This window comes from Leptinotarsa decemlineata, unplaced genomic scaffold (assembly GCF_025532065.1).
Source record: "Leptinotarsa decemlineata unplaced genomic scaffold, Ldec_3_MD MMD2_P_RNA_scaffold_12, whole genome shotgun sequence".
NCBI classification, from domain to species: Eukaryota; Metazoa; Arthropoda; class Insecta; order Coleoptera; family Chrysomelidae; genus Leptinotarsa; species Leptinotarsa decemlineata.
The window spans coordinates 2,413,718-2,427,128 of record NW_027412526.1 but is presented as its reverse complement, the minus strand read 5'-3'; the positions used below and the strand labels follow the sequence as shown (position 1 = coordinate 2,427,128).

Sequence of the window (13,411 nt, the reverse complement as noted above, 5' to 3'; positions counted from 1 at the left end):
TTTCCCCCAGAATAACAGACCAATAAGTCTGTTAGGCTATATGGTCAAGGTAGTGGAGAGAGTATTCCTCCAAAGGTTGGACAAGTAGATCGAAGACAGACAACTGCTTCCGGACGAACAGTTCGGTTTCAGGAGTTCACACTTTTGTGAACTATAAGATTGGTTGAAAACGTAATCTTAATCCTTCTACAAGACATCTTGAAGACCTTCGATCGCGTACGGTACAAAGGCAGAGAGCAGTTTTTTCACTCACTCTTCACAACCTTTATGTCGGCGATCGACCACATTGAAGTCTCTCTCTCTCTCTCTCTTTGCAGATCACACGAGAATTCAGCGTAGCATACCTGAAAACATGGTGGCTGGTCTATCTTGTTAACATAAGTGGAGCCCCGTGTAATCTGCCTAAGTCTTACTGTAGACCGCAGACTCAGTTGGTCCCAACATATGCAAAAGGTGAAGATGAAAGCAAATGTGGGGATATCTCAACTATATCCTCTCGTCAACCGAAAGAGCAAGCTGAGGCTCAGCAACAAAGTTTCACTTTTTGAAACGATGTTTAAACCTGTGATGATGTACGCCCCAGGAATATGGGGCCACACAGCAAAAACACATGTTGGTAGCCTAGGACGGGCCCAGGGTGAAATCCTAAGCATGGTAACCAAGGCTCCGTGTTACTTGCAGATCGAGGGGTTTTCGAAAATGCCAAAACTCATGAGAATCTCTTAGTCAGGGCCGCGGTAGACTAACGACTGTTCCCGCTTCAAAAGGCCTCGCATTTTCGCTAGGTGAGGTTACCGGTAGTGACTTCGAGAGCTATAGAGATGAACTGAGTTCATCAAAGAACATGGCGACAAGAATAGTATCGACCTTGCATCGCACCTCTTAGATTCAAACTGAGCCTGTAATACAGGCAGCGAGAGCGAAATAGTCAGGGGAGACGACCAATCGGTGACAAAATTCTGTGTTGGGCTAGTTGCGAGTTCAGCATGTATTTGTGCTAGTCAATCTTCGTGAACTTTGAAGCTGAAAGCAATTATAGTAATTCTACGTCTTCGTTGATATAACACCTGGGATAAGCTTTGGGAAGAAAACGCTTATGTTTCTGTTGAAAATAAGTTTCATTCGTCAACGTCATCTCCATTAAAAGCCACACAGTCATTCAAGCGCTGCCTCATCTTCTGCCTCAAAATAGTCCTCATTTTCAGCAATAACCTCTTCATTGAAAACGCAATGAACTTTTCGAACCACGTAAATATTCATGAAAATTGTTGCGGAGGACAATAGTGAAATAATCACCATAGGTCTCCAGCTGGCATATTTTGATCACATCAATGGAAGGAAGGAAGGAAACAACCTTTCTGAAAAATTTTGAACGATCTGCGAACAGTGAGCATGAAGTCGCCTTTTCATGACCCAATCTACTTCTATACCTGAATATCGTCTACAAACGGCAGACTGATTTCTTTCCAACCTGACTATACAGTTCCATCGTTTCCTCATCCTTGAATGAACAGTTTTTTCTAAACAGAAATGAAAAAAAGTTGAAAAGCTTATATCGACGTGATACAGCCTCAAAGGTGTGAGTATGTCCACTTGGTTCCCCACGGCAGCTTCTCCAAGAAGGCTACCTTCAGTGGGGTCTAGAGGCTCTAACGTGGGGTTTCCAGAAACCGTTCAGACTATCCAGTTGGGTTTTCATTGTGGTAGGAAGGACCAAGACCATGGTGGTGGATCATCATTCTCCTACGGCGAACAAAGCTTTATTTTTCTCTTAGGAAACTTCAACAATAACTCTATTTATGGAAGTCCTGGCTCAGATGTTGACTGTTTGAGGTTAAACTCTGTCTAAGCATGAATAAAATCATCCAGTGGCCTAGCAACCATTGGCTCTGGTCTCGCAAGATCTGTACATATGTTTTAATAACTTATCTTCAGGAATCCACACCTCTTCACCAACATACCTGATATGTCAGATCATTCATACCTCTTAGATTCTTATTATGTACACCTTTCATCGATAATCGCATGATTTTACTAAGCCGGCCCTGTGTCGAATTGAAACTGGTCATGGGTTTGTACTTGGTGTTCTACAAGCGTCAAATTATAAAGGGTCCTGCGATTCTCGAGGGTTCTCTTTTTCTTCAGCGTCTTTTACACATTTTCTGAAAATCACTTTGTTGTCTGATGTGTGATAAAGCAGGAATTAGTCCTCAAAGGAGCTGTAATTGCATTTTTCCAGGTCGCAAAAAGGACACAAACGTAAGATTTCAATGCAAGGTACGCGGACAGTGGAATGGATCGTGAAAATGAAGTAGAGCACTGACGGGATCATACCAGTGCAAATATCTGCAGCGAAATGAAGTTTAAAAATGGAATAGAGATCGGTTATATAGTACGGACTGCAGATGGTCCAAGAAGTACTCAGTCCAACAAAGAAAATACAAATATTTCCGAAAAAAAAAGGATTTATTTATTTCTCAACATAATCTCCTTGCAGCTCTATACACTTTTCCTAGCGATGTATTTATTCGATGCCGTTTTTATAATAAGAACTGTCTTGCTTCTCAAAATAGCCGATATCACTTCTTCATCGTTGGAAAATCTGAGTACTGAGTACTGAGTCATTTTTTCAACATAGGGAACAAAAAATAATCCGAGGGAGCTAAATCTAGCGAATAGGGTGCATGATGTAGCAATTCAAACTTTAATCCGTTAATTTTGGTCATTGCGATAATGAATTTGTGAGCTAGTTCATTGTCTTGATGAAACAATACTTTTTTCTCAGCCAAATGTGGCCAATTTCGCTTGATTTCCTCACTCAAACGTTACAATGAGTTCGCATAACACTCGCCATTCCTAGTTTCACCATTTTAAAGATAGTCACTGGAAATATTCCACGCCCATCCCAAGAAACCGATGCCATGACTTTGCCTGCAGTCTTCTTGGTAACCGGTTCTCCCTTCGGGGTCCACTGTTTTGATTGATTTGAAATCACTAAAAAACCAATACAAATGAAAAATTAAAAACAATAGCTGAGAATAACAATTATATTAAGCAAAAATACCCTGGAAGAAATTACAGTGAAATAAAATACAAGTGAAGAATAGAACAATTGAAAAAAAATCAAGAGATTCCAAGCCAGGTTACCTCACGTCGTTTCGGTTGTTAGTATCCACAATCGTCTTTGGGTGATGGCTGGACTGATTCCTCCGAAAGATGACTATTTATGGGTAATTCGAATACTTTCACTTATCTCTTCTTTCCTATTTTCGCTTCACCGCTTTAGCGGGAGATAACCGTTTGGCGAGAGTTGGCCATTTTTCGCTTGATTATGAGTTTCCATATGTTGCGTATCTCTACGCTAGCTTGGCTATATCAATTGCTGGACAACATGTATGCGGCTTTTTTTAATTTCCTCCTGAACCGGTGTTCCTCCCTGTTTTTGATCTCAGCTTGGGACTACTCGATGTTATGTTGCTATTCCTGATTTGCTGGTTTCCTCTCGCTGTGTGTGTTTCTTGTGCTTGACAATGCGACCTTCAATGGCCTCTTAGTTTCACCGATATAGGATTTTCCGCACTCACAGGGTATCCGGTAAATGTCCTTCTTGAAATCGTAGTCCGCGTTTGGTGGCCTGGTTTTAATGAGGCTGCTACGGATAGTGTTTCTGGATCTGAAGCAGGTTCTGATGTTGTACTTGGAACCAATTCTTCTTATTTTTTCCGATAATCCTCTGATGTAGGGAAGTGCAAGCACTGATTGTGACGGCTTCTCTTTCTTGTGAGGTTTTGATGTCTTTCAGCCAAACTCTGTTCCACTAAGGCTTTGGTGTAGCCATTCCATTGAAGATCAGTTTTAATATTGTCTAGTTCCTTCTCGAGACCTTCCTTCATATTACAGAGCCCGAAAGCACGATCCAACAGAGTCTTGATGATTCTTCTTTTAGTCAATTGATGGTGCTTGGATCCGTGGTTCGGATACCGTGTGAGTGAGTTTTCGGTATATAGATGTTCCCCACTTAGTGTCGGTCCTCTTCACCAACACGTCTAAGAATGGCAATTCGTTGTGGACATCCTTCTCCATTGCGAAAGTGATGGAAGGTCCTATGCTGTTGATGTGTTTCAAGAAGGCGTCTAGTTCATTATTTCCATGGTTCCATATTATAAAGGTGTCGTCAATGTATCTCAACCAGACTCGGGGTTTCTTGTGGGCTTCTCCATTGGGCAGAGTTTCTCACCACTCCATATATATGTTGGCTATAACTGGAGTCCCTCATCTTGTGCAGATAATTTGTCCTTCAGCATCCTAGTAATCCAATAAATACTTCTATAGTTTGTTCTTTCTTCCAGGACCCCCTTTTCGAATAGCTTCCTCTGTATAACTTGGAGTGATGGACTCATGTTTTATCCATGATGCAAGAATTCTGCTTCGTTGCTGTAAAACTTCGCTTAACACTCATTTGAAACATCTTCACGTCACGGTTTTTGCTCCATTGTGAGCAAAAGTGGCACTCATCTTACACACAGCTTGCAATATTTCACTATTGTGAACCCAGAGTGGAATCCAGCTCAGCTTTTATTTTGGTTGGATTGATGCTTTTCCATTCAGAGTATTGTACCACAACATAACGATGATCAATTTTCTCCATTTTCACAAATCCATCGGAAACGTTCGCTATTGATGGCTACCAAACAAATACTAAACAACGCAGCGTCTTCAAAATTGAAACATATGCTTCGTAGGTTGTGTACTATCTAATACAGTGATATTTTCCAAACAACTACCGTCATTTGTAGGTCAGTCTGGGGACTTTTGGGACCACCCTGGCATAGTAAAAATCAACCAGTAAGTCCACTCCCAGTACTTCAATTCATAAACTCACAAAGTTCTCGGTGACCTCAAAACGAAGTGTGGGGTCAATTTCGTTCCTTTACCATAGGTATGCGGTCATATAAAAACGAAATTTAAGGTTATTATAGAATATTTTGTGGTAAATTACTCATAAACAACTTCAAAAAGTAAAGACAATCATAACAACAGCGAATAAACTAAACACGATATCAATTTCCGACCGTTTATTATAATCCGATGCCCGTGGGACCGTCGAATCCTTCGATACTACAGCACTGAACGCGTTGGATGAAAATCTCATCCTGAGAACGTTTGAAGGTCCCCGGCAACTCGGGCGGATCACGTGGTAATAGAGAGCCTACTCTCTGTATTATTCTACTGTGACCCTGGTATATGCGGATATTTCCATGCGGCCGAAAAATGACAACCATATGTTGTGACGTTTGAAGTCCCTATAAATTGAATTATCATATTGCGATAGTTAAATTATTATATTAATATTCATTCGTCTCCTTCATTCTTGAATATATCACTATGGGAGGGGGATAAAGTCCCCCATTTTTAATATCCGAAATTTTGAACTGGTGCTCAAAATTAACATCATAGAGGATTTGTGCACAATCGACTTTCAGTAATGGCGAGATTGACGTTGGATGGTTTATGTACTCGTTTGCATATTGATTTGAGTGAAATTTTGATTGAAATTTTGGAGACGTGATCTCAAAAATACTATATTGTTCATACGTTATTTCGTCGAATTACTAAAGGTGGAATAAACATTGCTGCCATTTTTGAAATTAACAACAAAAAGCGAAGTGCAGAATATCAGTCGATAATTCAATTGAAAAGTTTATTCAAATATCCCTTTCAAACGCTCAACCTGATTTAAAATAATTGATTAAATCACCTGCTCTTCTGGCATTCATCAGAACTTTACGTGAGGCGTTTGAAAAAACGCTTTTTACTTAATTATTCATAAAACTCCCTCACTAGGAATGAGAACAGGATTTTCCCCAATCGAATAATTTGATTTGCATCGAAATTTCAGGTGAAATGGAAAAGGTGTTCTTATTCTTTTTGCTGTGCATTTATCTCGAGAGAACATTAAATGAATTAGTCGAGAATTGGAATTTATCCATTTGAAAATCTAATAGACTGTTCCAACGAAATGAATCAGTGGGAATTTTCACTTATGCCTGGATATCAAGAAATAAAACTTTTTCAATAATGATAATAATAATAAGATGTGTAACGCAGGACTCGATACAATATAAGCGTAACCTCTCTATGGCCTGGATCGATTACCGTAAGGCATTTGATACAATTTCGCATGAGCTCATCTTGCATTTGCTCAGATGCCTTGCGGTACTCGATAACATAGTGAGATGCATTGAACAACTGATACCACTTTGGCGAACTCGCTTCACCATAACGTCTGGTCAAGCAAGAGTCCAAACAGGGTGGGTCACTTTCATAAGGGGTGTATTTCAGGGTGATTCCCGCAGTCCCCTTCTCTTCTGCATCTCACTATTGCCATTATCCGTTGCGCTCAGAAATACTCGAGGGTATAACTGTGGCACCCCCGGAAACTGGAGGCACAAGGTCACCCATTTGTTTTATATGGATGATCTTAAACTTTATGCCTCTGGAGAGAAGGATCTCCATCAGTCCTTGAGGGTGGTGGAAGAGTACACGCATGCTATCGGTATGAAATTCGGGATGGACAAATGTGCAATGGTCCATCTCAAAAGAGGACGATGCGGAGACTATGGAGAGGATGTGCAGCTCGTAGATGGGAGCATCCTACACCATCTGGATGCCGGAGAGACGTATACTCACCTCGGGGTGGAACAACGTCACTCACAAGAGGTTACAGCAGTGAAAAACTCTCTCCGCGGCAAGTATTAGCACAAACTTCGACAGATCTGGTCATCGGAACTGTCGGGAAAGAACAAAGTGAAGTGGACTCGGGAGGAGCTGTATCAACTCGACGTGAAAACCCGAAAAATAATGCATCTCTATAGGAGTTTGCATCCCAAATCGTCCGTTACAAGGTTGTACTTCCCCCAAAAACAGGTAGGCTGTGGACTTTTGAGTTTGGAGTGTCTACATGACAGAATGGTATTTTATACAGCCTGTAAAGTCGTTAGAAGTTCGGATCCCTATGTCTGCATGGTCTGTAACCATGAGAGAGCAGGAATTGGAGCATTTACCCTTAGGGCAGCTGCCCGAGCAGCTGATGAACTCGGTATAGTTTTCGACTCTAAACGAGGTGACCACAACTCTGTCACCGAGTTGGAACCCGTTCAGCAAAAAGCTCAGATAAAAACCGCAGAGATCACCTTACTTCTGTAGAGACATAAGGATAAGCCACTGCATGGGGTCTTCTTCAATAACATTGGAGACCTTGGCTTATCAAAGCGCCTGACGTTCGCTTTTCTCAGGTCGAGTGGGCTGAAGTCGGAAACTGAGGGGTTCATCATGGCTTGCCAGGATGGTGTCTTCGACACCTTAGTCTACCGCAGTCGCGTGATGGGTATAGAGGTTCCTGACACAAGGTGCAGGGCCTGCCGCCAGGCACCTGAGACTCTAATACACTTGCTATCATCATGTACAACATATGCGGTCTCGGCCTATATCCATCGACATAACGCGGCCTCAAGAGTGCTATATTACCATCTACGGCACTCTTACGGTATTGACGAGACACCGATGTTGCCCTACGCTCCGGGGGATATTGAATCCGTTGTGGGGAACGAGAAGTGCCGAATTTATTGGAACTATTCGTTCCCCACCCTCAGGCTCATACAAGCTAATAAACCTGATGTAGTCCTTCTCGACCACCAGACCAAAACGATATTTGTCGTGGAGTTTTCAGCTCCTGGCGAGACAAATATCGTCAGAAAAGAGGGGGAAAAACGGATAAAATATCGAGATTTTCTCTTCGAACTCCGCAGACTCTATCCAGATCACTCTGTCAAGATGGTTGTTCTGATTATTGGAGTCCTTGGTGGAATGATGTCTTCTCTACTCTCGTATCTTAAAATCATACCGGCTTGCCGTACTAAGGCAGAAATCTTAGCCGCACAGATGCAGAAGGCTGTCACTCTTGGCTCACTGCGTTTGCTCAGGGCACATGATTCTCGGACCCAATGAGCACTTATGAGGGGGTAAATAAGAGTTTTAACTATCCTGAGTTTCGTTTCTTCTGATAACTAATACTTGAATTTATGTAGCGATTTGAGTATCGAAGATGGTACTTTGAAAATGTTTGTCACATGTTCATGGAAAGATAAAGAGTGATGGGATCAGCCGATACATCTGATTTAAGAGTATCAACTTCGGATATATCAAAAATGATTTCATCTTATTGATTTCCTGGTGTGCGTAGACTTGTGCTGGTCCAAATTTGGGTTTCGATGAATAAGAATGAATTTATATTTGAACAACATGAATTCACAGATATAACATTCATTAAGTAGGTATTTTATATCGCGTTCTTTGAATCAATCATTTGAGCAAATGTATGGAATTGAATTGGTTTCCATTTTCGAAACAGATATCATTCCTCAGGATATCACAATTGTTTTACGAAATATAATCCACTCACTCACATATATTTCCTTGGATTATTTTTCCCACAGTTCAAATATCTTTACTTCTCATATTCAGTTCCAACTCCATTTCCGATTTTTATGAGCACAGTTTAGAATATTTCCCAAACTCCAGACACGTTTGCCATTTCTGAATGATCCATAATTTTCTCCACTACTCCTCGATTCTACGTAGTCCTTCTCATTCTACAACCAGATGTTATAGCAGTTGTTGTGCTTCAACAAATGAAAAATCTTGATATCGTTTCAAGTTGTGGGAAAAAAGTATGCTTCTCTCTTATTGACGAAATTACATTGTCAAGAAATACGAGCTCAGTTCGAAAAATAAGGTGAATGTTGAGATTTTGTGGGCTACGCATATTTGTTGAGCGATTTTTTCATTTTTCTATGTTAGTGAGAGGCATAACAGTTAGAACTGTTTTGACTGCTCGGCGTTTTCTGAGGAAATGAAAATTAACCTTATTTTTTCAACACACCTCGTACATGAAAAATATTTCAGAATACTCTCTTCACAATTAATAAGAAGGAAACTCGTGGTCATATCTGCTGTACAGGTTGCCATTCTTCTTCCACATTTGGTTACAGCTGTAACTTGTTCAATAACTTTTTTTTTCAGGGCTAACAGTCCAGCCCACCAATCGCGATGGGATCAAGTCCAGAAGGAAATTACTACGACAGGGAGCTACCAACTTTCTGAAACAGAACTCATCTACGGAGCGAAGTTGGCCTGGAGAAACTCCGTCAGATGCATTGGGCGTATTCAGTGGTCTAAACTGCAGGTGAGTTTTTCATTCATCTTTGATGACCTGGTTTGATGCCAAAACTGGAAGAGAAAAAACTGAAGTTGAACATTGGATCGGATTTTGGACCTAATCACGCCCCCATATCTTTATCGACAGATAGGCTAGATTGGCAAAATATAGAATTGTGCATATTTCCAATTGCACAAAACAGTTTTATGTAGATCCAGTAGCCTATTGGTCGACACTAAAAGCTACATGATTCTGGAAAAGCCCTTATACTCAATGTTTCCAACAGTCAACTATAGTCGTAGTCCTATGGAGTACCCCCTGCGGGAGGAAAACTTATTAAAAGTGGAACGCAATCAGTTCACAGATGAATCAAAACAACTTCAGATTCTGGTGCAGTTGTATTCAGAGGAGGCAGTTCCAGACAGATATATCGGTCTGTCTAGGGATTTATAAGATGTTTTTGAGATGGAAATCTGCATCATTGATTCATGTGTGTAGAGATTGTTAAAAATCGATCTCACACTTGAATCATCTAAAAAAAATTCGATTGCCAAGGGGCTCTTGAAGCATTTGGCGCATTCCAAGCAGTCTACAAGATTATAGTGAACTGCCCAAAACTCTCCCCAATAGGAATATTCAACGAACTATCTCATGTCTGGTTTCTTGGTCCGGAAATTATTGAAGCTACTGATGCTCTTGTAGGAGATGGCGCTGCAAGTCAACAAACTGGTGAATACTTGGTTAGCAAAAACAAATTTAAACAAAACCTACCAGGATTCGGCCATTTCAAGGCTGTTAGACTATGGCAAAGTGACCTACGTTGTCTAACAAGCCTAATTATAGGTCACAAATTTGGACAGCAGAGCATATACTTTGTGTTTGATCATCATTCGACCTGGGAAGCATTCACCAAATGAACTAGTCGATTTCATTAGGAAAATGAACTTCATTGGTCGATGTTGAATTGCTATCCTGAACATTTTGATCGAAATAAGTTAAATAGAATGTAGTACATTTGGAAATACTGGATTATTAAGCACTAGGATGCTTGAAATCAGAGTCGACGAATCAGGAGAACACAACTTGGTCCAAAAATAACCAATAAATTTATTTATTTATTTAAGTCTTATAAGACTTATTTCACAGTTTTAACTCATTCACAAATTCAACGAGCTTTGCTGAGATCCAAGAATTAGCTAGTTTCTAATTTTCAAGTCTCCAGTAATGAATTGAAAGGAAAAGCGGGAAGTATTCGGTTTTACGAGGCATTCCACGAATAGAGTCAATCAGCGAGAGACTATAAACTCTCGAAGGTGTAGCTGTAATCACGCTATAAAACATTTGATGGGACAATAAAACAAGATCAACTTCTGAAACCATCAGCTGCTTTTGAGGGATTACAGAATAAGCTGGAAATTTTCAAAGGAACGGAATTTCAAGGTCTGCTCATACTGTTTGGAACTGAATCAATTTAAACGTTTCCAATTCCATACGACGGAACCATTGAATGTTTTATGCAGGTTTTCTGACATTGTAGACATTGCCATAAGTGAGCGGATCACATTTGAATCGAATAAATGTGTGAAATAGTTTAAGCTAGTGTTGAATTTGCGTTCATTCCTGCACTTAAAAAAATATCTCAGTTCTCATTTATTATCAAAACATCCCTTCGAATTATCAAGATTTATTCGCCGGGTGATATACATATAAGAGGTATAGCTATCATGCAGCGTTGACACAATAGGTTCCAAATCTGGCAGTCTGGCAGGCCACTCATTCCAAATAGTCATTATTGTTTACCCAGCATTTATGATAATTTTTTTCTATTCATGAAGATTATCTTCTTCTTACCTGACTGTTTACAGAATCGAAGTAGCTGCATCATCAAGAGATGTATTACCTGGTCATTGAATCCAAAGTTTCAAATACAGAAATGAGTTCAACCCCAAATAAATATCTGCCACAAATCAGTGTCTTCTGAGGAGGAAGCTGAGAATTTCCCCGTGAATGTCGAAGGATCGTTAGTTCAATTCCTGGTATATTATTAACGAATTTGCTTTCAAATCTTCATCATATAGCTCATCGGGGCAACTTTACAAGAGAAACGTCAATTATTATTTTTTTAATAGCACTTGTTCTGCTGAATTTTCCCGTTCCGTGCAGTGGCGTACGGAAATTTTACTAAACAGATGAAGAAAAATGATGATGAAATATATAGAATCACAAACTTCTCAACAATATTTTCGTTTCGACGCAATATTTGGAATATCATGGAATTCTACTGTGATGAAAGTAGTGTAAACGTTTCAAAATATGTAAATCCGTAATGAAAGGAAAACTGTGATTTAGTGTAAGATGTGTTTTGCTTCAGCTGAACAACGAGAGAACAAAAAACAGATTGTTGAATGTGGTGTTCTGATATTGATCACTTTAGTGGAAAATGTTGAAGGTTTTTTGATTCCTGTAATAATATTCAAATCACCATTTCCATACCCCAAATCAATATATCTTGAACCACACTTGAAACATTATGCGAGTTCCCAAAATCTGGTCATTATAATTGCCGAGTGCATCACATAAAAACATTTTTAACTAATTTTCAATGCACGAATATGAAAATGTTTTGATGCTGTTTTGCAAATTCAAAATCCTCCTGACATTTGCGTTAATGTACCCTTAAAAGGATTCTTGAGATTTCGCAGGATTACGTTTCGGCTGGAAGCGGACAGTTCTTTATTTGAGTGCATTAGAAATAAAATAAAGCTGATGGAATTTTTAACGCAGGCATTTGCTTCTTCTTCTGTAGCTTCATAGACTTGCAGATATGGATTTAATTTTTTATTATGTTTTTATTTGGTAGGCATATCTCTCATTTTGATTTCTTCTCGGCAGAATGTATTCTCTTTGTTTGATATGGAAAAAATACATATATCGCCCTGAAATTTTCAGTATAATAATAATAATAAAGTTTATCCAATTCACATGATTTATATAAGATTTATGTTTGAATTTACGCTGTGATTAAAGTGACCAAAATCCTCTAGATTTTTATTCATGCGGTCATCTCTTGTATATAAAACTCCTGTATTATATATGAATGCTTTCAGGAATCGAATAAATGACAATTGTAATGTCATGAGGAATACTCCTGTACTAAATATGAATGATTTTAAGAATCAAATAAACGAGAATTGTAATTTCATAAAGGTATTTAAGGGTAATTTCATACGGGTATTTTTGAACGTGTCAGATAATAATTATTATATTGATTATAATCAATTGATTATAATCAATGACAGATCGATCGCAGTCGTGTATTTTATTAGACATTTCGCTCATAGTCTTTAGGCTTGAAATATTTCATTTATTCACTTTTAATCTTCACCCCACCATCAACTACACACAACTTCATGCCAACCTAGCCAGTACAGTGGTGACGTTGGGATAGTGAAAACGTGTCTAGTGAATTTGAATCTCTCGCCTCCAAAACTTCAAGGGCCCCTCTGGTTTGATTATGAATCAAACCGCTGCTATTGAATTTCACTTATAGTTGTTCGTAAAATGATACTAAATATATATATATATATATATATATATATTATATATATATATATATATATATATATATATATATATATATATATATATATATATATATATATTTTTGAATGATGCAACAAATTTTTCTTCATTTTCAGTATTTCAATATTAAGTTTTACAAAAAGGATTTGAAGCTTTATATCTTCTATTAATTATCTGCGAGCGCTTTCGACAGCTGGTCGTACTGTCATCTTCTAAGCACTCCTCAAACTGTCGATCATCCAAATCTTGGGACACCCACTTTTCCAACAAGGTATATTAGTATTTTTCAGCCTCGGGAATAGACAGAGTCATTCTCAATTCAGAAATTGAACGACGGTCATGTGCCTCATACAATGTAACATTTTGGACAGACCGTGAGAGTGCGCGGGGGCGAAACTTATGCGAAATATACATACATACCAATATTTCAGCCTCCGAAAATACATAGGTATGGATAAACACTGATGAAAAGGTAACCACATAAACAATCAGTAGGCCGAAACCGTGTATAAACGAACTGTGATTGAGGTGAAGTTTTCAATACAATATTTTTGTATAACACAACACAACAAAGTTTTTGTTTCGGGGTTGAAATTAGATGATTTTAATGTA

General features: G+C 38.9%; 1 protein-coding gene across 1 annotated transcript in view; it reads left to right on the top strand.

The window, feature by feature from the left end:
* Nos (Nitric oxide synthase) overlaps positions 1–13,411 on the top strand; it is a 150,772-nt gene that overhangs the window by 71,042 nt on the left and 66,319 nt on the right. Inside the window, 1 exon segment of the mRNA XM_074171626.1 lies at positions 9,082–9,244. Coding sequence (XP_074027727.1) covers positions 9,082–9,244 — 163 coding nt within the window.